The sequence below is a fragment of the Piliocolobus tephrosceles genome, chromosome 1, assembly GCF_002776525.5.
Source record: "Piliocolobus tephrosceles isolate RC106 chromosome 1, ASM277652v3, whole genome shotgun sequence".
Classification (NCBI taxonomy): domain Eukaryota; kingdom Metazoa; phylum Chordata; class Mammalia; order Primates; family Cercopithecidae; genus Piliocolobus; species Piliocolobus tephrosceles.
Genome location: NC_045434.1, coordinates 219,163,186 through 219,185,615, shown reverse-complemented (window position 1 = coordinate 219,185,615; position 22,430 = coordinate 219,163,186). Strand labels below are relative to the sequence as shown.

At 52.9% G+C, this 22,430-nt stretch overlaps 1 protein-coding gene across 1 annotated transcript in view; it reads right to left on the bottom strand.

Moving 5' to 3' along the window:
* Positions 1–20,630, bottom strand: part of TTC34 (tetratricopeptide repeat domain 34) — a 39,454-nt gene extending 18,824 nt beyond the window's left edge. Inside the window, exons 1-5 of the mRNA XM_023215162.2 lie at positions 19,812–20,630; positions 9,757–10,612; positions 7,848–8,073; positions 5,996–6,200; positions 4,638–4,804 (exon numbers count right to left, since the gene is read on the bottom strand). Of these exons, the coding sequence (XP_023070930.2) occupies positions 4,638–4,804; positions 5,996–6,200; positions 7,848–8,073; positions 9,757–10,612; positions 19,812–20,595 (2,238 nt within the window). The 5' untranslated portion in view covers positions 20,596–20,630. The remainder of the gene's footprint in view (positions 1–4,637; positions 4,805–5,995; positions 6,201–7,847; positions 8,074–9,756; positions 10,613–19,811) is intronic.
* Between the last annotated feature and the right edge of the window lie 1,800 nt (positions 20,631–22,430).

Genomic DNA, 22,430 nt, shown 5'->3' with positions numbered 1-22,430 from the left:
ATGGTTAAATATACATAACATAGCATTTACCATCTTAATTATCTTTATGTGTACAGTGTGGTGGCATTAAATACATTCCTCATGTTGTGTGGCTGTCACCACTGTCCCTTTCCAGAACTAGCTCCTCTTCCCAAACTGAAACTCTGTCCCCATTAAATACTCTCCATTCCCCTCCCCCAATCCCAGGCACCCACCATTCTGGTTTTTGTCTCTGTGATTCAATGACTCTAGGAACCTCATATAAGGAAATCACACAACGTTTGTCCTTTTGTGGTGGCTGCTTATTTCACTGAGCACAATGTCCTCGAGGTTCATCCATGTTATAGTGTGTACCGGGATTCCCTTCCTTTTTAAGGCTGAATAATTCCCCATTGTATGGATAGAACATGTTTGGCTTATCCACCCATCCATCGGTGGACACTTGGGTGCCTTCCACATCCAAGCTCTTGTGAATAATGATGCCATCTATGAACATGGTGTCCAAATGTCTCTAAAAGACCCTGCCTCCATTTCTTTTGGATGTAGACCCAGATGTGGAATTGCTTGATCATATGGTAGGTCTATTTTTTTTTTTTGGAGCTGGAGTCTCGCTTTGTCGCCCAGGCTGGAATGCAGTGGTGTGATCTTGGCTCACTGCAACTTTTGCCTCCGGGGTTCAAGCAATTCTCCTGCCTCAGCCTCCCGAGTAGCTGGGACAACAGGCACGTGCCACCACACCCAGCTAATTTTTGTATTTTTATTAGAGAAGGGGTTTCACCGTGTTAGCCAGGATGGTCTTGATCTCCTGACCTTGTGATCTGCCTGCCTTGGCCTCCCAAAGTGCTGGGATGACAGGTGTGAGCCACCACACCCAGCTGGTAGTTCTATTTTTAGCTTTTTGGGAAATGGCCATCCTGTTTTCCATAGCTGCTGCACCATTTTACCTTCCCACCAACAGTGCATAAGGTTCCAGTTTCTTCACATCCTCACCAGTGCTTGTTATTTTCTTTTTAAAAACTTCGTAGTAGCCATCCTGATAGGTGTGAGGCATATCTCATTGTTTTGATTTGTGCTTCCCTGATGATTGGTGATGTCCAGCATCTTTTCATGTGCTTATTGTCCATTTGTATATCTTTTTCTGGGAAATGTCTGTTTAAGTCCTTTGCTCATTTCTGAATTGGATTTTTGGCTTTATTGTTGTTGAGTTTTAGGACTTCTCTGTGTATTCTGGATATTCCTTATCAGATATGTGACTTGCAAATATTGTGGTTTTCTTCCATCCTGTCAGTTGCCTTTTTACTCTGTTATAGTAGTGTCCTTTGGTGCACAAAAAAATTAATTTTCATGAAATCCAACTTTATTTTTTCTTTTGCTGCCTGTGCCTTTGGTGTTGTAGCCCAGAAGTCATCGCCAAATCCAACGTTGTGAAGCCTCCCCCGTGCTTACTTTTAAGAATTTTATAGTTTTAGGTCTTTGATCCATTTTGAATTAATTTTTGTATGTGGTGTTAGGAAAGAGTCCAACTTCATTCTTTTGCATGGTTTTCCCTGCAACATTTGTTGAAAAGACTGTCCCTTCCCCATTGAATGGTCTTGGTCAAATCATTTGACCGTATATGGGAGGGTTCATTTCTCGACTCTCTATTCTGTTCCATTGGTCTCTGTGTCTGTTTTTGTGCCAGTACCACACTGTTTTGATCACTGTAGCTTTGTAGCAAGTTTTGAAATCAGGAAGTGTGAGTCCTCCAGCTTGTTGGTTCTTTTTCAGGATTGTTTCGGCTGTTTGGAGTCCCCTGAGATTCCATAGGAATTTTAGAATTTATCTTTTCTACTTCTGTAAAAAGCACTATTGAGATTTTGACAGAGATTGCATTGAATCTGTAGATCACTTTGGGTAATACTGACGTCTTACCAACATGAAGTCTTCTAATACATGAACATGGAATGTGTTTCCTTTGTTTATGTCTTCTTTAATATCTTTCAGCAATGTTTTGTAGTTTTCTTTGCACAAATCTTTCACCTCATTGGTTAATTCCTAAGTATTTTATTCTTTTTAATGCTATTGTAGATGGAATTATAGCTGACTCTCGAACATGGGTTAAAACTATGTGGATCCACTTATATGTGAATTTTTTTCAATAAATACAGTCAGCCTTTCATATTGGTGGGTTCCGAATCCACAGTCAAATGCAGATCAATTCTTGCGATGTGAAACCCACGTATACGAAGGGCCAACTTTTCATATCTAGGGGTTGGGGTTTCCACAGGGCTGACTGTAGGACTTCAGTATGTGGGGATTTCGGTATCTGAGGGTTGTCCTGGAACCAATCCCACGTGGATACCAAGTGGTGACTGTATTTTCTTAATTCCCTTTTTAGATTATTCATTATTAATGTATAAAAAAGGAACTGATTTTTGTGTTGCCTTCATATCCTGCTACTTTGCTGAATTCATTTATTAGTTCTAACAGGTTTTGTGTGTGTGTGTGTGTGTGTGTGTGTGTGTAATCTTTAGGGATTTCTACATATAAGATCCAAGAACAGAGATAATTTTATTTCTTTCTTTCAAATTTGGATGCTTGGTAATTTTTTTCTTGCCTAATTATTCTGGCTATAACTTCCAGTGCAATGTTGAGTAGAAGTGCAAAAGTGATCATCTTTGCCTTGTTCCTGATCTTAGAGGAAGAGCTTTTCTTTTTCATCATTGAATATGATATTTGCTGTGAGTTTTTTTTATATGGATTTTATATTGAGGCAGTTTCCTTCTCTTCCTAGTTTATTGAGTGTTCTTATCATAAAAGGGTGTTGAATTTTGTCAAATGCTTTTCTGCATCAGTTGAGATGATCATTTTTTCCCCTTCATTCTGTTAATGTGGTATATTACATTAATTGACATTTGTATGTTGAACCATCCTTGCATTCTAGCAATAAATCCCACTTGGTCATGTGTGTCATCCTTTTAACAAATTGCTGAATTTGTTTTGTTAGTATTTTGTTGAGGATTTTTGCCTCAATATTCTTACAGGATAATGGTCTGTAGTCTTCTTGTAGTGTCTTTGGCTATGGTATCAGGGTAATGCCAGCCTCATAGAATGAGTGAGGAAGTGTTCCTTCCTCTTTGATTTTTTGGAAAACTTTGAGGATTGTTGTTAGTTCTTTAAATGTTTGGTAGAATTCACCAGTGAAGCCATCAGGTCCTGGCCTTTTCTTTGTTGGGAGATTTTTGAGTACTGAGTCAATCTTTTCACTAGTTATAGGTCTATTCAGATCTTCTGTTTCTTCATGATTTAGTCTTGGTGGGTTTTGTGTTTCTAGGGATTTGTCCATTTCATCTAGATTAGCTGATTTGTTGGCTTACAATTGTTCCTATTAGTATCTTATAATTCTTTTTATTTCTGTAGAATTGGTAATAATAACCTCATTTTCATTTCTGATTGTCATAATTTGAGTTTTCTCTTTCTTAGTCCACCTGGCAAAAAGTTGGTCAAATTTTATCTTTTCAAGGAACAAACTTTTGTTTTCATTGATTTTCTCTATTCTCAATCCTCTGTTTTGTTGATCTCTGCTGTAATCTCTCTCTCTTTCTTTTTCTTTCTATTCATGTGTTCTTTTTCTAGTTTCTTAAGTTGTAAAGTTAGATTGTCGATTTGAGATCTTATTTTTTAATGGAAGCATTTACAGCTATACATTTCCCCCTCAGCACTGCTTTCCCTGTGTCTCATAATTTGGGGTGTGTTGTTTCCATTTTCACTTGTCTCTAAGCATTGTCTAACTTCTCATGTGATTTCTTCTGTGATCCATTGGTTGTTTAGCCCCCTCCTCCTTTTACAGAGGAGGAAACTGAGGCCTGGGGAGGTGAAATGATTTGGCTGAGGTTGCTTAGCTAGACCCAACTCTTTTGGGCTCCAGGGACAGTGCTCAGGGCAGCAGGCCTGGGCTGAGCACACAGGTCCAGTGTGAGTCCCTCAGAGTCAGACCACACAGAATGCAGTGCAGTTGCAAGCAAGGAATGCTCATAATCAAACAGAACAGAAACCATCTTCCAGCACACAGCCTCCCCCAGCTGAACGGGATCTGTCTTCTTGCCATTGCCCCTCTCCCAACTTTTATTTTAAATTGGAGCAGTTTCTGCAGAAGAAAGTCTTAAATGCATAGACACCGAACTTAAAGAGCAAGTATATGAAGCTCAGATCAGGGTCCACGGGCTGAATCCCCACACCTGTCTGTGGCAGACATGGCTGACCGAGGCCAGCACTTACTCCCTCTGCGTATATCCTCCAAAACCCTCTCAACACTGGGGTCCAGGCAGCCCCACCAATGCAGCCGGGGGAACACCTCCTGGCCAACAGCCCCAGAGGGACCCCTGCATGCACTGAGCATTATTTAAGCTGGGGAGGACCCCTAGTACCTCTGAGGGCTCGCACGTCTATCCATGCAGACTGTGACTGGGAGGACGAAAGGGCAGGACTCCCAAAAACTGGGTTTGTGGGGACCAGGCTCCCATGAGCCGCAGTACAGGTGGGGATGGGAACATAGGTTTTGATGGGCATCTCACTGCTCAGGACGGCCTCCTGGCTCCCTCTCTCCTTGGGGTGGAGGAAGGCAACTCCCTGGGTCCCCCACCCGTTTGCCCAGGCCCAGGTGGGGAGTAGGGTGGCACCTGCAGCTGGTCTAGGGCCAGGTGCACCAATGCCCGTCCACACAGTGCCTGCACGTTCTCCGGCTCAGCCCGCAGCACTGCGTTGAAGTCGAACATGGCCGTCTTCTTCTGGCCCAGGAACCCATAGCAGCGGGCTCGGGCAAGGAGAGATTCAATTGCCTGGCTTCCTGCAGGAAGATGGCATGGGGTCGGGATGAGCCTGTGCTGGGTCCCTCCCCCAGTGTCCCTCCTGCCCAGCCCGGGGAGAGCAGAGGGTGCATGAGCTTCAGGGCTCACCTTGGGGAGATCACAGACCACTGGGCACCGAGACACACAGAGACAGTCACGGCGGACCTGGGGGCCTTGGCTTCGGGGCAAGAGGAGCTCCTCCAGGACTGGAGACAGCTGGAGGGCTGCCAAGGGAAGGGGCACTGCAGCTGCCTCTGAGGCCAGGCAAGGGCAGGGGGTCAGGGTCCTGGGGCGGGACCTGGAGTGGCAGCAGCAGGAAGGTGTGAGGCTTGGATATGGGGCAGTCTAGGAGGAGCCCCCTGGATTCTGGGCATAAGAGACCCCTCCCCAAAGAGGTTATCATTATCGTACCCCTTCTGGGTGTCTGTCCGGTGACGGACATGGGACAACATGCCGGGCCGCTCTGGGCTGCTCTGGGCTGTGCGCCCACCAACGCGTGCAGGGCATGCTCTCCTTGCCAGGTTCTGTCCCAGAATGAGCTCTCCGAATCCCACTTCCACCCCACATAGGCTACTCTGCCATCCGCCTTTGAGAGAGGAGGGTGGGGGTGCTCACTAAGGGCATGGCCAGGTTCCACGGGGCAGCCTGATCTAGGTCCAGGCTCTTACACTCCCTGTACCCCAGGAGATCCCTGTGAGTCCTGGGAAACATCCGCTTCCCTCCAGACACTTGGTCCCACCAAAAAACAGCACTGACTCCAAGAAGCAGGCAGCACCCCGTGCTGGGTGTCCCAGGGTGGGGAGGCCAGGCGTGCACGGAGGAGCTTCAGTCATTGTTTCTAGGAAGGGCTGAGGGGAGCAGGGACCTTGCCTCCTTGTCATTAACTGGGAAAGGCGCCCTTTCCCCTCAGGGCTGAGGCTTCTAGGACAGCAGCTCAGGCACTAGGCAGGGCACAGCTCAGGTCCCAGCTCGGGCCCCAGGTCTCAGAGGCCGGTCTCAGGCCTTGGTGCACCCACCTTGATGGTGAGATGCCCTCAGCGAGTGGCCCCTGCCCTGTCCACCCCGTGGGTGTTCCTGAGGCCCCTGCACCTGGGGAGCACGCCTGTCCCCACTGTCCAGCACGGCAAAGGCTCCCCATGTCCCGTGCCCGGCACAAGACTGGGCCCTGGGAGCAGGTGGGCAGCCCCTACCTGCAGCAAAGATGGCCAGAGAGAGGTAGGCGATGGCCTCCTTGGTGTGGGCCCTGCTGTCGGCCCCGCCTGGCCGTGCCCGCAGGATGGCCAGGGCCCTGGCGTGGCAGTGGCCTTGAAGCAGCTGCCGGTCCTCGTGGCAGAAGATGTCCAGGGTGGGCTGGAGGCAGGCGGTGTCACCGGACTGGACCAGCTTCTTCACCAACTGCAGGGATGCCAGTCACTGCCCACGCCCTTGGGACCGATGCCCTGGGGCCCACCCTGTACCGACGCCCCTGGCCATCCCCCACCCCATCCTCACTGCCCCAGGGTCCATCTGGTGCCAACACCCCCAGCCCCACCCTTGCTGCCCGAGGGCTCACCCAGTGCCAATGCCCCTGGCACTTCCTCACCGCACCCTCTCTGCCCCAAGGTCCACCCAGTGCCACCACCCTGATCATCCCGTACTCCTGCCTCGCTGCGTCCCCCGGCCCCTGGCTGTGTCCATAAGCCTGGGGGCTTCTCCCTGTCTGAGCACTAGGAGGTTGGCTGTGTGTTGCAGCGTGGCCTTTTGAGCCTTTGGGGGCATTTTGTCTCCCCACAGGTGGGGGTCCCACAGCAGGCAGGGACTGTGTCCCCAGCTTGGCGCAGAGGAGCAGGCAGGGAGGGGAGCTGTGAGCCTGCTCTGGGCTGCAGTCGGAGCTGCGTCTGTCCGCTGCATGGCACTGTTGGGCTGGGGCTCTCGGGGTCCTGAGCCTAGGACTTCTCCGTCCCATGGAGGTGGAGACCCCGCCCCAGTGGGCCCACCGGAGCAAGGAATGGGCGTGCTCCCATGAGAAGCAGAGGAAGGGGCTTTTAGGTCAGGAAGGGTCAAGAGGCGCCAGGGAGTCCTTCAGACGACGCGGAGCAAAAGCCCAGCATTGCCAAGTAGGACCAGGTCTCGAGACCTCCACCCCACAACCTCCCCGCTCCGCGGCTCCATCTGAAGGAGGCCCAATGCTGCCCCCTGCTGGCCGCTGGTGGGCACACGGGTTCCCCAAGCTGAGCAAGAGGACGCGGGTTCAGGGCATCTGAACCTGGGCAGGGCAAGGAGATCAGAACCCAAACCAGGCCCCGGGGGAAGAAGGCATGACAAGGCCCTCACCCCAGGTTCCAAGGCCTGAATCCCACCAGAGCGTAACCTTTAGACCCCAGTTCAGACAGGAACCCGGGATAGCACCTGAGGCAGGTGAGGGTCTGCCTTTCCTGGGAGCGGGGGTCTTGGAGGCAGGAAGGGAGGGCCCCTCTGCTACCTTCCCCAAGGCAGGGTTGCATCCGAGCCTGGTTTATGTGAGAGACTCGGAGAGAAGCTCGGCCTGCAGTCGGTTCCTGGCCCTTCTGCTTCATAACCACAGCGGAAGCAAGTACGACAAAGCAGCTGTGCATGCGGGGAATCTGCCGACCCCAGGGACCTGCCCCAGCCGATTTCCATGACGACCCGTGGGACCGGGACCCAGATAAGGAGACTGAGCGTCAGACAGGTGAGGGCCTGCAGCAGGTGCCGAGCTGGGGCTGAATGCAGTCGCCTGGTCCAAAGCTCAGACTGCGGGGTCCAGCGCCAAGTCCACGGGAGGCCTGTGCCCTCTTCCCAGCTGGGCCCGTTTCCACCTGCCCTCTCTCAGAACAATTAGAACTGTTCCAGTTCTAATTGCTGGAACCTCCCAGCAATTAGAAGAGGGAAGTCAAAGCAGCTAGGGATTCACCCAGTGGGCTTTGGGCCGGCAAAGAATTTGCAAAATGAGCATCAGGGGTGAGTGGGGGATGGGCGGTGGCCAGACTGTGGTGAGGGGAGGGCAGCTCCTGGAGTCAAGGATCCTACAAGTGGCCTCCTCACCTGGTTGGCATCATAGAAAAAGCCCCTCCTCAGCTGCAACAGGGCCAGCCGTGCCAGCACAGGGGCTGCCTGGGGCCTCCGGGAGAGGGCCATCAGCAGGGCCTTGTGTGTCTCCTCCAGGCGGCCCAGGCGGTACAGGGCGTCAGCGGCCAGGAGGCAAGAGGCCTCGTCCTCCGAATCCAGCTCCATCAGCAGTGTGGCCAGCTGGTGCACACCGCGGGCGTCCCTGTGTGGAGATCAGCTCAGAGGGGCCTGCCCCTTTAGACAACCCCTCCACCTGCCCAGGTGATTGGGCAGTGGGGAAATCCCATCTCCTGCACCTGGCCTGGGCAGCTCCCTCATGCCACGCCATCCCCAGAGGCCAAAGGTGCCCTTCCTGTCACGCGGCCCTCACGCCCTCCCTCACCCTTCCCCCACTCTGTGGGAGGTGGGATTGAGGCAGTATAGACAGTGGCAGGGCTGACCCTGAGCAGACCCTGCCTCGGTTTCCTTTTCTGCAAAAGCACAGACGAACAATTTGGCCTTGCTGGGCTCAAGGGTGTGCGTGCAGGCAGAAAAAGAAAACACACGGCTGCATGTGGCACGTTCCTGTGTCCACGTGGGAATGTTAATAAGCGCTCACTGGGAAATGGGGCCAGAGCCTCAAATTTGACAACTCCCAGAGAAGAAATATAAATGCCATCACATAATGAAAGTTCCTCACCACCAGCAAATCAAAGCCATGCACATCAAACACACGGAAGGCAGAGGAACTCTGTGTGTGTGTGTGTGTGTTGTATGTATGGTGTGTATGGTGTGTGTTATGTATGTGTTGTGTGTTGTGTGTGTGCCTAGGGGTGAAGGCTGACATCAATGATGCCCCCCAAGAACGCCCCCCGTCTCAGTGCTTTTAACTTTGCTTAAATCCCTTCCTGCCACCTCCCAGCAATTAGAAGAGGGAAGTCAAAGCAGCTAGGGATTCACCCAGTGGGCTTTGGGCTGGCAAAGAATTTGCAAAATGAGCATCAGGGGTGAGTGGGGGATGGGCGGTGGCCAGACTGTGGTGAGGGGAGGGCAGCTCCTGGAGTCAAGGATCCTACAAGTGGCCGTGCTCCCTGACCCAGGAACTGCATGCCTGTCTCCGTCTTCAGGAGAGAACATTCTGGATACAGGACGTTACCCATGATGGATTACAGCTAAGAACAAAGGTGCGGTGGCTCACACCTGGAATCCCAGCACTTTGGGAGGCCCAGGTGGGAGGATCACTTGAGGTCAGGAGTTTGAGACCAGCCTGGCCAACATGGTGAAACCCCATCCTACTAAAAATATAAAAATTAGCCGGGCATGGTGGCACTCGCCTGTGATCCCAGCTACTTGGGAAGCTGAGGCAGGAGAGTGGCTTGAACCCAGGAGGTAGAAGTTGCAGTGAGCCAAGATCGTGCCATTGCACTCCAGCCTGGACAGCAGAGTGAGACTCCATCTCAAAAAACAAAACAAAACAAAAAAACCAAAATAAAACAAATGAAACCCAGGACTGCTGGAAGGAGTAGTGGCAGGGGCGCAGGTCAGGCCGGTGCCGACCAAAACACATTTAGCCACAAAGGGAATTGTCATGACCTATTGAGTAAGAAAATTAGCAAATGAACCGCATGTCCAGCACAGACTCGGTTTGGTGAGTTATTTTATATGCACGAAACGAAAGGCCTGGAAGGAAATGTGAGCCGCGGCTTTTAATTTCCCCTTTCCGTTTAGGGACTGCCGCCCCTACTATGGAAGCAGCGGAGCTAGACCTGCCTTTGGTGCTTTGGGAGGTTACCCGCCACGCTGCCTCCGTTCATTCCTTTGTAAAATAGTAGGAAACACATCCCTGGCTACCTCGAAGAAGACCCACAAGAAGCAGCAGCCCCAGTGCGCCCGGGCGGGTCCTCACCCCTCCTGCGTGGTGGGGCCGCCGGTCTCCGCGGCCTCCCTCCGGCCCTGCGCTCTCGACGGCCCTGCGCGTGGCGATCGCTGCAGCATCCCACGGGCCTCCTCCCGCAGCACCGCCAGCAGCAGCCCCCGCTGGTTCCAGGGCACGTAGGCCTTGGCGGCCAGCAGCGCCTCCTCGGGCCGCAGCCTGCAGGCGGTGACATAGTCCAGCGTGCCCAGGAATGCGCTGCCCGCCAGCACCCGCAGCAGCCCCCGGCCGCACAGCGCGCGCACACAGCCCCCCGGGTGCGGCGCCCCCTGCTCCACCACCGCCTGGAAGTCCTCCAGGGCGCGCCGCGAGTCCCCGGCGTGCAGCGCGCAGAAGCCGCGCAGAGCCAGGAGGGGCGCGCGGTCCCCCGCTCGGTCCCCCGCACGGTCCCCGGCAGGGTCCCCAGGGCGCGCGGGCCGCAGCAGGCGCTCGCACATTGCTCGGGCGCGCGTCGCGTCCCCCGCCAGCAGCAGGCACTCGGCGAGGCGGGCTCCCAGGGCGGGTCGCGCCCCTGTAGGTGCCAGACGAAGCAGGACGCGGAGCGCGCAGGTCACGGGGGCCAGCAGCTCGCGGCCCGCGTTCTCGCGGAACTCAGGATGGTTCCGCACGGCTTCCTGGAAGCGGGCGAAGCCCACGTCCGCGACCTCCTGCGCCTGAGCCCGGACACGCTCCTGGTCCCGGGCGGAGAACACGGCCTGGAACTGCCTCCGGGCCCCAGAGGGGCTCTCGCGGAAGGCCTCCTGCAGGTCCCCAAACACGTCCTGGGCCCGGCCGTCCAGGAAGAAGGCCGAGGCCGCGCGGGTGACCAGCAGGGAGGCCCGGCGCTCACCTGCGGAGAGAAACAGAGGCGTGGGTCCTGCCTGGGGGCTGACTACCCGGGGGTGTGCCACCTGCAGGTCCCCACTAGGTCCAGGGGTTGGACTCAGGAGCCTGTGAGTGCTCCTGCCCGGGGCATCTCCCTCCAGTCTCCGGGTGGCCCTGGGTATGGCACCAGCTGGCAGGAGGCCCGAGGCCCATGAGTGATGGGTCAGAGTGAGAACCGTGCTGGGCAAGCGGCGAGGGGGCAGCCACCCTGCCTGCCAGCGACACTGTGTTCTCAGGGTGGGTTCAGAGTCACTCCCACCGCTCAGTGCAGACCAAATTCAGTTACAGCGCCTTTCCCCTGCCTGACATTCAAATAACAGGTTTTAGAATTGAGTTTCCTCCTCCGGGAATCAGTGTCCCTCCACTCCCAGGGCAGAGCTGAGGCTACAACTCTATGACGTTTGTGGTGGCCATTTATTCCTGGGTATCTTTGTTTCTTGCCTTCTTTGGGCCAAGTAAGGACCCAGCGCTTCCCTCTCTGAAGCCGAGCTCTTCCCTTAGGTCTAGGACCGGAGATGCATGCCCTGCCGCTTACTGAGGATGGACCAGGGCATTTATGGAGTCTCCTGCGTCTGTTCCCTGGTCTGCACTATAATGGGTTATAACGATACCTGCTTACAGGGTGTGAGGATAAACGGATCTACCTACATCCAGTGCCTGCAAGGGGCCTGGTGCATCGTGTGAGTCAGTGAGGTCAGGGGCGGTACCCTCCCCCTACACCCGCCCCCCGCCCCTGCCCCGTGTTACATTTCGTGTCTGAGCAAAGGAGAATGCGGCTTTCTAACTAATAGAGAAGTGTAGCCGCCCCATCCCAAAAAGGGCCCCAGGCAGGGTGCACAGGCCACTGAGAAAGGCGGGGAACACTCCCTGCCAGGCGGGCTTCAGGTCGTGGCCCCACCCTTATTTTTACAGGTTAGGAAGGTGCTGCAGGGGAGGGACGTTCTCAGGGTTCATCCCAGACCTCTGAGCCTCTGCTTCAGTGCTTTTTGCACTGACTCCTTCAGAATTTTCAAACAGCTTTTCCTTATAACCCCATTCAAGAGTAACAACAGCAACAATCTGTTGCATTCAAACAGGACTCTGGAGAGGGCAAAATACCACACAGGGTGCAGAAGCAAAGCCCGTGCGGTCCCTGCCCTGCTGCCCTTGTGGTAAGCGCAGAGTCCAGCGCAGAAAGTGTCCGGCGCCCTGAGCCCAGCCAGGCAAGCAGCCACAAGGTCACTCTGTCTAGTTCTGGTGGCCAAAGTAAAAGACACTTTGAGCCTTTCCCGTCAGCTACTGACCCTTGAACACAACACTACCCCTGAGTTTTGCAGAAGTTCATGGATCCCAGGGAGCTGCAGCCAGGGGAGAACCCTTCCGGCCTGGGGGTGATGGGGGGCTGTTACTTTCCCACGTGAAAGGGTGGTCTCTCCTCTCTTTCCGAGATTCCAGTTACATATACGAGATTTTTTGATGTTGTCCGCAGGTCACCCAACCTTTGTTCATTTTTCTTCTGTTCTTCATATCAAGTAATCTCTATTCTGTCTTCAAGTTCACTGACTCTTCTGCTGTCTCTAATATTTTCATTTCAATTATTGCACTTTTCAACTCTAGATTTGCCAGATGCTTTTTTTTTTTTTTTTTTAGACAGGGTCTTGCTCCGTCACCCAGGCTGGAGTGCAGTGGTGTAAACACGGCTCACTGTAACCTTGACCTCGGGCTCAGCCTCCTGTGTCGTTGGGACTATAGGCATGCACCACTGTGCCCAGCTAACTTTTGGATTTTTTGTAGAGTGGGAGTCTCACTTTGTCACTCAGAGTGGTCTTGAACTCCTGGGCCCAAGTGATCCTCCCTCCTCAGCTTCCCAAAGTGCTGGCACTCCTTTTTATAAGGAACTGTGCCCAGCCTGGTTCCTTTATATTATTTCCATTTATCTATGAAGATTCCACATCAGTTCAGGCATTAAGGAATATTTTCCTGAAGTCAGTTTTTAGGGATTTCTTTTTCTCCTGACCGTAGTTCACATTTTATTTTCCTGTCTCTTTGCGTGAATAGTAGTTTCTTCCCACACACCAGGCATGATGGACACTTTGTGGAGACTCTGAATTCAGTTATATTCCTCTGAAGAGGGCTGAGTTTTGTTTTAGTAGCAGTGAAATTGACTGGGTTTAAACTCCAAATTCTATTGCTTTTTGGTAGACACTGCTGAAGTCTTCATTTAGCTTTTGCAGCTTCCGGTGCCTGCTCTTTCAGCCCACCTAGCCTTTCCCCTGTATGTGCAGTTCAGTGGACTGAAGATTTAAGTAGATTTAATACACAGATTTGGGGCTGCACCCACTCTGTGGCTCCCTACTTTTCGGGATTCTTCATCTAACTTTCCATCCATTTTTCTCAGCCCTGAACTGTCCTATGCTACCTCAAGCCAGGAGAACTTCAGTGTCTGCTGAACAGTGACTCATAGATTGAGGAGCCCTCTTGGGCGAAGAGCTGCAGGGTGCACATCTCACCTCACACAACACCACTGTTCAGGAGTCAACTGCTGGTTTCTGCCTGCATTGGGTTACTTATCCATGCCTTCAAATAGTCACTTTTTATATTTTATCCAGCTTTTATAATCATTATCTCTGGGACATGTAGGCTATTCCATAGTGACTTGAAGCCAGATCTTCTATTGTTAGATAGACAATTTTTGACTGGCTGAGGGGAATGTAAATGCTACCACATTATTGTTTTAATTTCTATTTTCCTGATGACTAGTGAGGTTCACTTATTAAATTTTTTCCCCAATCTGGTGGGTGGAAAATGGTTTCTCATTGTTTTAATTTTGCATTTGTCTCATTACTATGATGCTGAATATTGTTCACATGTTTTATTAGCCATCTGTGTTTCCTCTTTTGGGGAATGCTTTTGCCAAGCCTTGTATTGAATTTTTTTTTCTTATTGATATGTAGGAGTTCTTCAAATACTCTGCATACTAATTTATTTGCTCATTGTATATTTTGCAAGCATTTTTCTCCTTTTGTGGATCATCCTTTTATTTTCTATAGTTATGGGCAAAATAGAGGTTTTAAATTTTAGTTTAATCAGATGTATTAAAATTTTCTTTACTGATTCCCTGTTTTGTATCTTAAGAAGCCCACCTATACATAGAAATCTTAATGACATTCTCAGATATTTTCTTTCAGAAACTGTAAAATGCAGCACTTTCCACCTGGAATTCACTATTTTGCAAGGTGAGAGGTGGAGTACCATCCATTGAATAGTGCTCCTTTTCTTTCTTTATAAATTTGCAACACTCCTCTGTAACCCGTTAAGTTTTAGATAAATGTGGGTCTGCTTCTGAGCTCTCTAATTCATTTTATTGGTCTTTCTATCTATCCCTGATATATAGATATATATAGAAGTCAATAAACCTCTATGTCGATTAGTATAGCTTCGTATTAACTGACAGAGCAAATTGTCTTAACTGCCACATCTTCTTTCTCCATCTTCCCCTTCTCCTCTTCTCCCCTGTCCCACATCCCTACTCCCCTACCTCTCCCTTCCCCTCCTCATCCTCCTTTTTCTTCTGTGGACAGTGAATATCTCTCCATTTATATAGATATGTTTTCTTTTCTGATACAGCATCTTGCTGTTGCCCAGGCTGGCATGCAGTGGTGTGATTATAGCTCACTGCTTAATCTCCCAAGCTTAAGAGATCCTCCCACATCAGTCTCCTAAGTAGCTGGGACAGGTATGCACCACGTGTCCAGATACGTTTTTTTGTATTTTTAAAAGTTTTTAGAGACCAGGTCCCACTATGTTGCCCAGGCGGGTCTCAGACTTCTGAACTCAAGGGATCCTCCTGTTTCAGCCTCCAAAAGTGCTGGGATTACAGGCATGAGTCACTGAGGCATCGCTATAGGTATTCTTTATTATCTTTTAATAAAGTTTTATACTTTTTCCATAAAGTCATATGACTCTTAGAACTTAATCATTTTATGTCCCTGTGGTAAATGGTATATTTTAAAATCACAGAACATCTATTTGTTGCTGGTATTTATAAATATAAATAATGTTTTGCATATTTTGTTAAATTTTGCTACCATGTCTAATACCTTTTTGTTGCTTCTTTTGGAATTTCTATATACATAGCTAATCATATTGCCTGGAATAATGATAACTTTATGACTTCCTTTCTGGTCTTACATGTTCTGTCTTGTTTTCTTACCTTATTGCATTGGCTAGGACCTCTAGCACAATGATGAGTAATTGGGAGAGTGCACAGCCTCCTTGTAATTTATTTTATTTTATTTATTTATTTTTTCATTTTTTTTTGAGGCGGAGTCTCACTCTGTCCCCCAGGCTGGAGTGCTGTGGCGTGATCTCGGCTCACTGCAAGCTCTGCCTCCCGGGTTCACGCCATTCTCCTGCCTCAGCCTCCCGAGTAGCTGGGACTACAGGTGCCTGCCACTACACTCGGCTAATATTTTGTATTTTTAGTAGAGATGGGGTTTCACCGTGTTAGCCAGGATGGTCTTGATCTCCTGACCTCATGATCAGCCCACCTCAGCCTCCCAAAGTGCTGGGATTACAAGCGTGAGCCACCGCACCCGGCTGTAATTGATTTTAAATGGAAGGCTTCTCAATTGTCACCATTGAGTATGATATTTATGGTAGGTTTTGAGTAGATATTATCTTTTTTCGATTAAGTAAGTTTTCTTCTGTTTCTTGATTGTTAAAATTCTGGGAATGTTAAATATCATAAAAGACTTTTTCTGAACCTACTGCAATGATATGTTCTTCTTTATTCCATTAATTAATGTAGAATTAATGTAGTACATTATATAATTCTGGAAACATAAACTTTTAAGTTCTATATTATAATGTTTGACCAAATATTGGCTAAAACATGCATCAACACTGATGTTTTGACCTAGTCAGCAGTTATTTCAGCTAACTATTGCTGCATAACCATCCATTGTAAAACTTAGTGGCTTAAAACAACAACCAAGCCTGGGCAACATAGTGAGATCCCATCTCTACAAAATATAAATAAAAAAAAAATTAGCCAGTTGTGGTGGTATGTACCTATAGTCCCAGCTACTTGGGAGGCTGAGGCAGGAGGATCGCTTGAGCCTGGGAGATTGAGTGCAGTGAGCCATGATGGCACCACTGCACTCCAGCCTGGGAGACAAAGCAAGACCCTGTCTCAAAAAGGAAAATCCGACCATTTATATTTGCCCATAATTATTCCTCCGTTTGGGCTCGGCTAAGCTGGACAGTTCTTTGGTTGGTCTTATCAGGAGTTGCTCAGGTGGCTGCAGCCATCCAGTGGCTTTACTGAACAAGAGAATCTAAGGTGGCCTCACTCATGCGTCCGGGGCCTTGGTAATGGATGTCAGCTGAGCCTGTGAGTCTGTGTGTTCTCTCACTGGTCATGATTCCAGCTTCCTTACCCTGGGAGCATTACAAGGTGGAAGCAGTGGGGCCTCTGAGGCTTGGGCTCCAGAAGCACAAGCCATCACTTCTACCATATTCTACTGGTCCCAGCAAGGTACAAGGCCATGCCAGATTCTGTATGGAGAACAGACTCCATCTCTTGCTGGGAGGAAGGCAGGAATCATGGCTATGCTTTGTCACCTTTCCCAGCAGCTCTTAATGAAGAACCTTGAACAAGTTGGAAGTGGTCGTCCCAGTCCTTTTGGAAGACAAGCACATAGGAAATCATGGTACCTGGGTGCTTACTTAGCAGCTACCTTGAGTGGAAGTGGTATTTATTCTGTATCTCATCTTCATACATTGTGTGTCCCTGTGTATCTACTTACTAAAGAGGGAAAAGAAAGTTCCCAGATGATAGAAGGCTTTTGCTATAGTTTGAATGTCCCCTCCAAAACTCATGCTGAAACTTAACTGCCATTGTAATGGTATTGACAGGTCAGACCTTTGAAGATGATTAGGCCAGGAGGGCTCTGCCCTCCTGGGTGGGATTAATGCAAGTTCAGCCCCTTTCACCTCTTTGCTTTTCTGTCTTCTGCTAAGTGAGGATGCAGCATTCAAGGAGCCATCTTGGAATCCGAATCCCTAAGCCTGTTAGGACTTGGTCTTGGACTTCCAGCCTCCAGAACTGGGGCTCATTCACTTCTACTCATTATGGATCACCCAGCCCGTGGCATTCTGTCACAGCGGTACAAATGGAGCGACTGGTTTGTGCAATGTTTCCAAGGACTTTGGAAAGTAACCTCCAGATGGAAGGTCATTTGTTGCAGGAAACTACATTTGTAAAAAGTCTGTTATAGGAAACTTCATTTCTTCTCTTCTCATTGTAAGCCATGCTTGTGCTGGTGGTGGCGATATGGGGAGTCCCTTGACCTAAGTGACTTGGGTCTAAGGGATGTATAATTCTTAGTGCAGGTGTCCCCGTACATTCCAGAGCCACGGCAGACACAGATGAGCTTCTGGTGGCCTTCCTGGAGGAGCTGGGTCTTCCCTCACGTTCCCCAAGGCTGAAACCCTTGGGGGGTTCTGGATTTCTGCAGGGAACTTTAGTGTGACCCCCACCCCCACCCTCAATTCGTGCCCTTGCATGATCTTTAAAGTGGAAGACCCCCTCCCTCCCGGGGCCCCCACCCACCAGCCCCTGAGTGCCTATGCTCTGGGCACCCGGGGTCCCTTCCTTCCTCAGAAGCTCAGGATTTGGTGTGACTTTGTTGATCATTTTCTGGTAATGCTCAACATTACCAGAAATGTAACATTACTAGAAATGTAGGGGCTGGATCTTGGCATATCCGTTCTAGCATATTTCCAGAAACAAATTTTCCCTCTCACTTTGCAGCTCTCTGTAACTGGCTCCTGCCCCACCCTCTCGTTGGGGTCACCAAGAACCTTGGCACCACAAGCCCAATGTACGCTTCTTGTCCTCTCCTTATGGACATCACGGCCGCTCTCAGTGCTGTCCACCTATCTTTATCTTGCAAACACCCTCCTCTTCTGGCCCTGATTCATCACCCCGTGGACTCTGAATTTTCTTCCTTCTTCCTGTCCTTCTGGGCTGCTCCTCCCAGGAAGCACAGTATGGAGGGTGGTTAGGAGCACCCCAGGGGCCAAGTCCCAGCCGCCTGCACTCTGTGTGCCCTTGGCAGCCCCATGTCCCGTGGGGATGGTAGTTGCTCTGCAGATTCCATGATTATGCTTATCAAACCCATCAAATGGGGCCTACCCACTAGCTCTTCAGTAAATGGCAGCTAATACTGCCATCCTCACCTCCAGATGTCTGCTGGCCTGGGATGGGGGCTGGAGGGGTGGGGCACGAGGAAGGAGCAGGGAGCTGCAGTGCCCTGTGACACACTCATGCCCAGGAGGTCCTGTCTGCTCCAGAACATCTCGTGGCCCCACTCCCTGCCTCTATCAGGAGCCTTCACTTTCAATCCCTTATTTGTGCTGACTCTAAATCCCCCTTTCAAACTAAGCTCCTCTCACCTCAGGGCTCACCTGTCCAGCCGCCTAATGACATGAGGCTTGATGGGCTCAAAGGACTAAGTGGGTGACACTATTTTAAGGGTTTGTTACTCATGTTCACTGAATCCAAACAGCAGCCTTTGGGGTGGGGACGCAGCCTCGTCTATGAGGCACTCAGGGATCCGAGGGTGGCGGGTGCTGGCAGGAGGCTGGGCTGTAGCCCCCGGGTGCTCCTCCAGAAGGGAGAGGCAGTGAAGGGACCAGGCAGGAGCAGTGTCTCAAACTGGGAGTGTCTAAACCTCTGATACCCTTTTCCCATCTGCACTTCCCTCCGCAGTTCAGTTGTTCAAGACGAACTCTTAGAAAATGTTCCTGACCCTCCTTCTCTGTGCCTGTCTCTCCACCATTAAATCTATCCACAATCTTGTCCCTTCTAACTCGCAGACACATGGTTTCTCTGCAACTCTTTCTCCCTGATCTGAATCCCATCATCTCCCTCCTGAACCATTGTCTCAGTCTCCCAGCCTCTCAGCCGCCCAGCCTCCAAGCCTCCTAGTCTCTCAGCCTCCCAGCCTCTCAGCCTCCCAGCCTCCCAGCCTCTCAGTCTCCCAGCCTCCCAGCCTCTCAGCCTCCCAGCCTCCCAGTCTCTCAGCCTCCCAGCCTCTCAGCCTCTCAGTCTCCCAGCCTCTAAGCTGCCCAGCCTCCAAACCTCACAGCCTCTCAGCCTCCCAGCCTCTCAGTCTCCAAGCCTCCCAGCTTCCCAGCCTCTCAGCCTCCCAAGTTCCCAGCCTCTCAGCCTCTTAGCCCCTCAGCCCCCCAGCCTCCCAGCCTCTCAGCCTCCAAGCCTCCCAGCCTCCCAGCCTCCCAGCCTCCCAGCAGGTCCTGTCCTTACCCTGGCTCCTCTGGCACATTCTGCACACAGCAGCCAGAGGAAAGTTTGAAAATGCAGATCAGAGGCCGGGCGCGGTGGCTCTTGCCTGTAATCCCAGCACTTGGGAAGCTGAGGCAGGTGGATCACCTGAGGTTAGGAGTTTGAGACCAGCCTGGCCAACCTGGTGAAACCCAGTCTCTACTAAAAATACAAAAATTAGCCAGGCATTGGTGGTGGGTGCCTATAATCCCAGCTACTCAGGAGGCTGAAGCAGGAGAATCTCTTGAACCCAGGGGGTAGAGGTTGCGGTGAGCCGAGATCTCCCCACTGCACTCCAGCCTGGGCAACAAGAACGAAACTCCTTTTCAAAAAAAAAAAAAAAAAAATGCAGCTCAGAGCCCGTCACTCCACAGCTCAGCCTCCCAGACTGAGGGTAACATCCACGGGCCTTGGGAGGCCAGCAGGATCTAGCCCCACAGTTGCTGTCTGCAGTCTCCCATCCCTTTTCCCCTTCCCTCCAACAGTCGCCCTGGCCCCCTCAGTGGCAGGGGCAGCCCAAGCTCTTGCTCCCCTAACAACTTGGCACTTCGCTTCTGCTGCCTGGAACCCTCAGTCTCAGCCTAAATGACCCCTCTCCTGAGAAGCTTTCCCTGATCACCAGCTGGAGCAGGACCTTGCATGTCCCATTTCTTAAAGCATGCATTTTGTTTGTGTCTTTGGGTGCTCCAAAGGGGCAAGGCCTGACTTTCTTGTCACTGAGGCACCCCAGCTCCATCACGGCCTCACCCCATCACGGCAGGACATAACTATGTGGGGAGGGAGTGGCGGGGGCAGCTTTCACCCTGGCTCTGCAGGGGCCATGCCGTTCTCCTACCTTGGGGTCCGCTGCCGGTGGGATGGGCTTCGAGGGCCCGGCTGCATGCTGCCAGGCAGTCCTCATACCTGCCGCTGTGGAGCAGAGCTTCAGGTGACAGGGTGTCACTCCGGGTGCCCTTGGGGTCTAGAGCAGCCAGGAGTCGCTGGCCACCGGTGTCCCACTGGCCGGCACTGTGCTCAACCTCTGGGTGCCCTGAGAGGTAGTCCTGAAGAGCACTGAGCAGCAGAGGGAGGTAGGGCTGCTGGTGGGTGCGAATGAAAGCTACTGTCCGGTCGGCACTGGAGGCAAAGGCCTGGAGATAGGCGGCCACACCATCCGCTGCCTGCACCCCGGACAGGACCCAGGCCAGGGCGCGGGTCAGCTGCAGCTCCAGGATTTGCTGCGTGTGAGAGTCCAGCAGGGCGCTGCAGCGCTGTGCCACTTCCTCGTGGCACCCGCGGGCCAGCAGACGTGCCAGCAGGTGCAGGACAGCAGAGGGGTGGTCTGGGCAGAGGGCGCCGAGGAAGGCAGAGGCCAGTGACCCTGTCAGGGAGACCACTGCCATGCCGTCCCAGTGGATGGCGGGGATCTGGCTGTCCCCACGGCACCAGGACTCCAGGGTGGCCACCACCGCCGCCCCCCCAGCCTGGGTCAGGGCAGTCCGCACGCTCTGCAGAGCTGAGGGGGCGTGGCAGCTGAATGCAGCCAGGTAGAAGGCGGTGGCCAGGGGCGGCTCCCCCAGTGCCAGGTGCTGCTCCCCCTCCTGGCAGAGGCAGGCCACGAGCTCCTGGGCTGACATCATGGCCGGGACCCCGATGGGCCCATGTCCAGTCCTCAGAGTACCTGGGGGTGGGGGAGTGTGGTAAGTGCACAGAGGGCAACCAGTTCACCTGCCCTGTGGCCACCCATGCCCAACCTCGAGCCGCCTCCACCCCTTCCCAATGACCCCAGGGTCCGTGAACCTCACTGGGTGAAAACGGGGGGGATCCTGGACTGGTGGGGTGGGGCCTACCAGGTGTCCCAGGCTGACTTCCAGCCCACTGTTCACCTCTGAGGCCTCAGCCTGCTCCTCTGCAGAATGGGACAGTGGGCCCACCCAGCTCAGTTCCCTCTAAGAACACCTGACCCCTGAGTGCCCACGTCGGAAGGGTTACAGTGGCCTGAGGGGTCAGGGCCCGGTGATAGGACGCCCAGACCCATCCTCTGCCCCTCCCAACCCTGAGCCCCTCAGGAAGGCACACCCACCCCGTCAGTCCAGGCAGCTCTCTCAGTGGGACCCAGGACCACACCCCTGCCCACCCTCTCATACCTGGGCCATTCGAGGTGGGGGCCGAGTGCACCTGCCAGGCCCTTGGGTCGGGGGAGCCACCCTAGCCCGTGGGTGGGGGGTTCAGTTCTGAGGTTGAAGTTCCAGGGACAGCCCCTGGTACTCCCCTCTTCCGGGTCCCCACGCTACTTGACCTGACAAACTAGCTCCGCACAACCCTTTCTTCCCTCATCAAGCAGGCAGCCCACAGCATCCCTCTCAGACACACACAGACACTCACACTCGCCTGCAGCTTGGAGGCTGAACCGGCTGTGCCCTGGGGACCCAGATTCCCTCGTGGGTGGTGGGGGACGGAGGGATGTGGCTGGCGGGAGGGCCCAGGCCTGGGAGGGGCTCCCGCGACTGCCCCGTGTGGGTTGGGGAAGGCACAGCCCACGGTTTCCCGGGAGAGCGTCAACACCCTCGGGTCTCCTGGCTGTCCTGCAGCGCCCCACTGTGGCCAGAGGCGACCAGGCTGAGGTCCCACCCGCCCTGCCCCAGCCAGGCTCCAATGGGCTGTCTCAGAGCAGAGAACACTGAGGTCATGGGGGTGTTGGGGGAGAGGGGGCCTGTGGGGTGGAGAACCCACACCCAGGACCAGCCTCTGCCCTGCTTACCCTGCCAGGGTACCCCGGCCTCCTCTCCCCACAGATGAGGAGGGCGCTTCCTGGAGGCGGGGGGGGCCACCTGCCCACCCAGTGCACTCGGGCTCTGGATTTGTCCCCCAGAGCTCTGCCTGGGTTGCTACACGGGCCCCTCACCACCCAGCCTGACTTCTCTTCTTGCAGGTCCCTGTCACCCGATCCTGGGACCCCTCCCCACAGGCTGCTCCCAGTGTAGGCAGCTGGGACTGGGGCCTTTCGTGCACTGCCAGCCCGTTTCCCTCGGCCTTCTTCTCTCTGGGAGGCCTAGGCAGCCCTGTCCTGCCTGCGCCAGCTGAGCCAGCTGTGCCCTGGGGAGGGCAGGGCACATGAGCCGAGGGCACGCCCCTCCCCCATTACCTGGTTGAGGCCCAGAGGCAGCTCCAGGAGCCATGACCGGAGCCTGCTGTGCCCTAATTGTCGCTGAGGAAGGGGCAGCAGCATCAGGACTGTTTTAGGAAACGTCACCCCCAGCCCATGGCCACCTTCAACCCGTGGCCACCCTCAGCCTGTGGCCACCCTCAGCCCATGGCTACCCTTAGCCCGTGGCCACCTTCAGCCCGTGGCCACCCTCAGCCTGTGGCCACCCGCAGCCCGTGGCCACCCTCAGCCTGTGGCCACCCTCAGCCTGTGGCCACCCGCAGCCCGTGGCCACCCTCAGCCTGTGGCCACCCTCAGCCTGTGGCCACC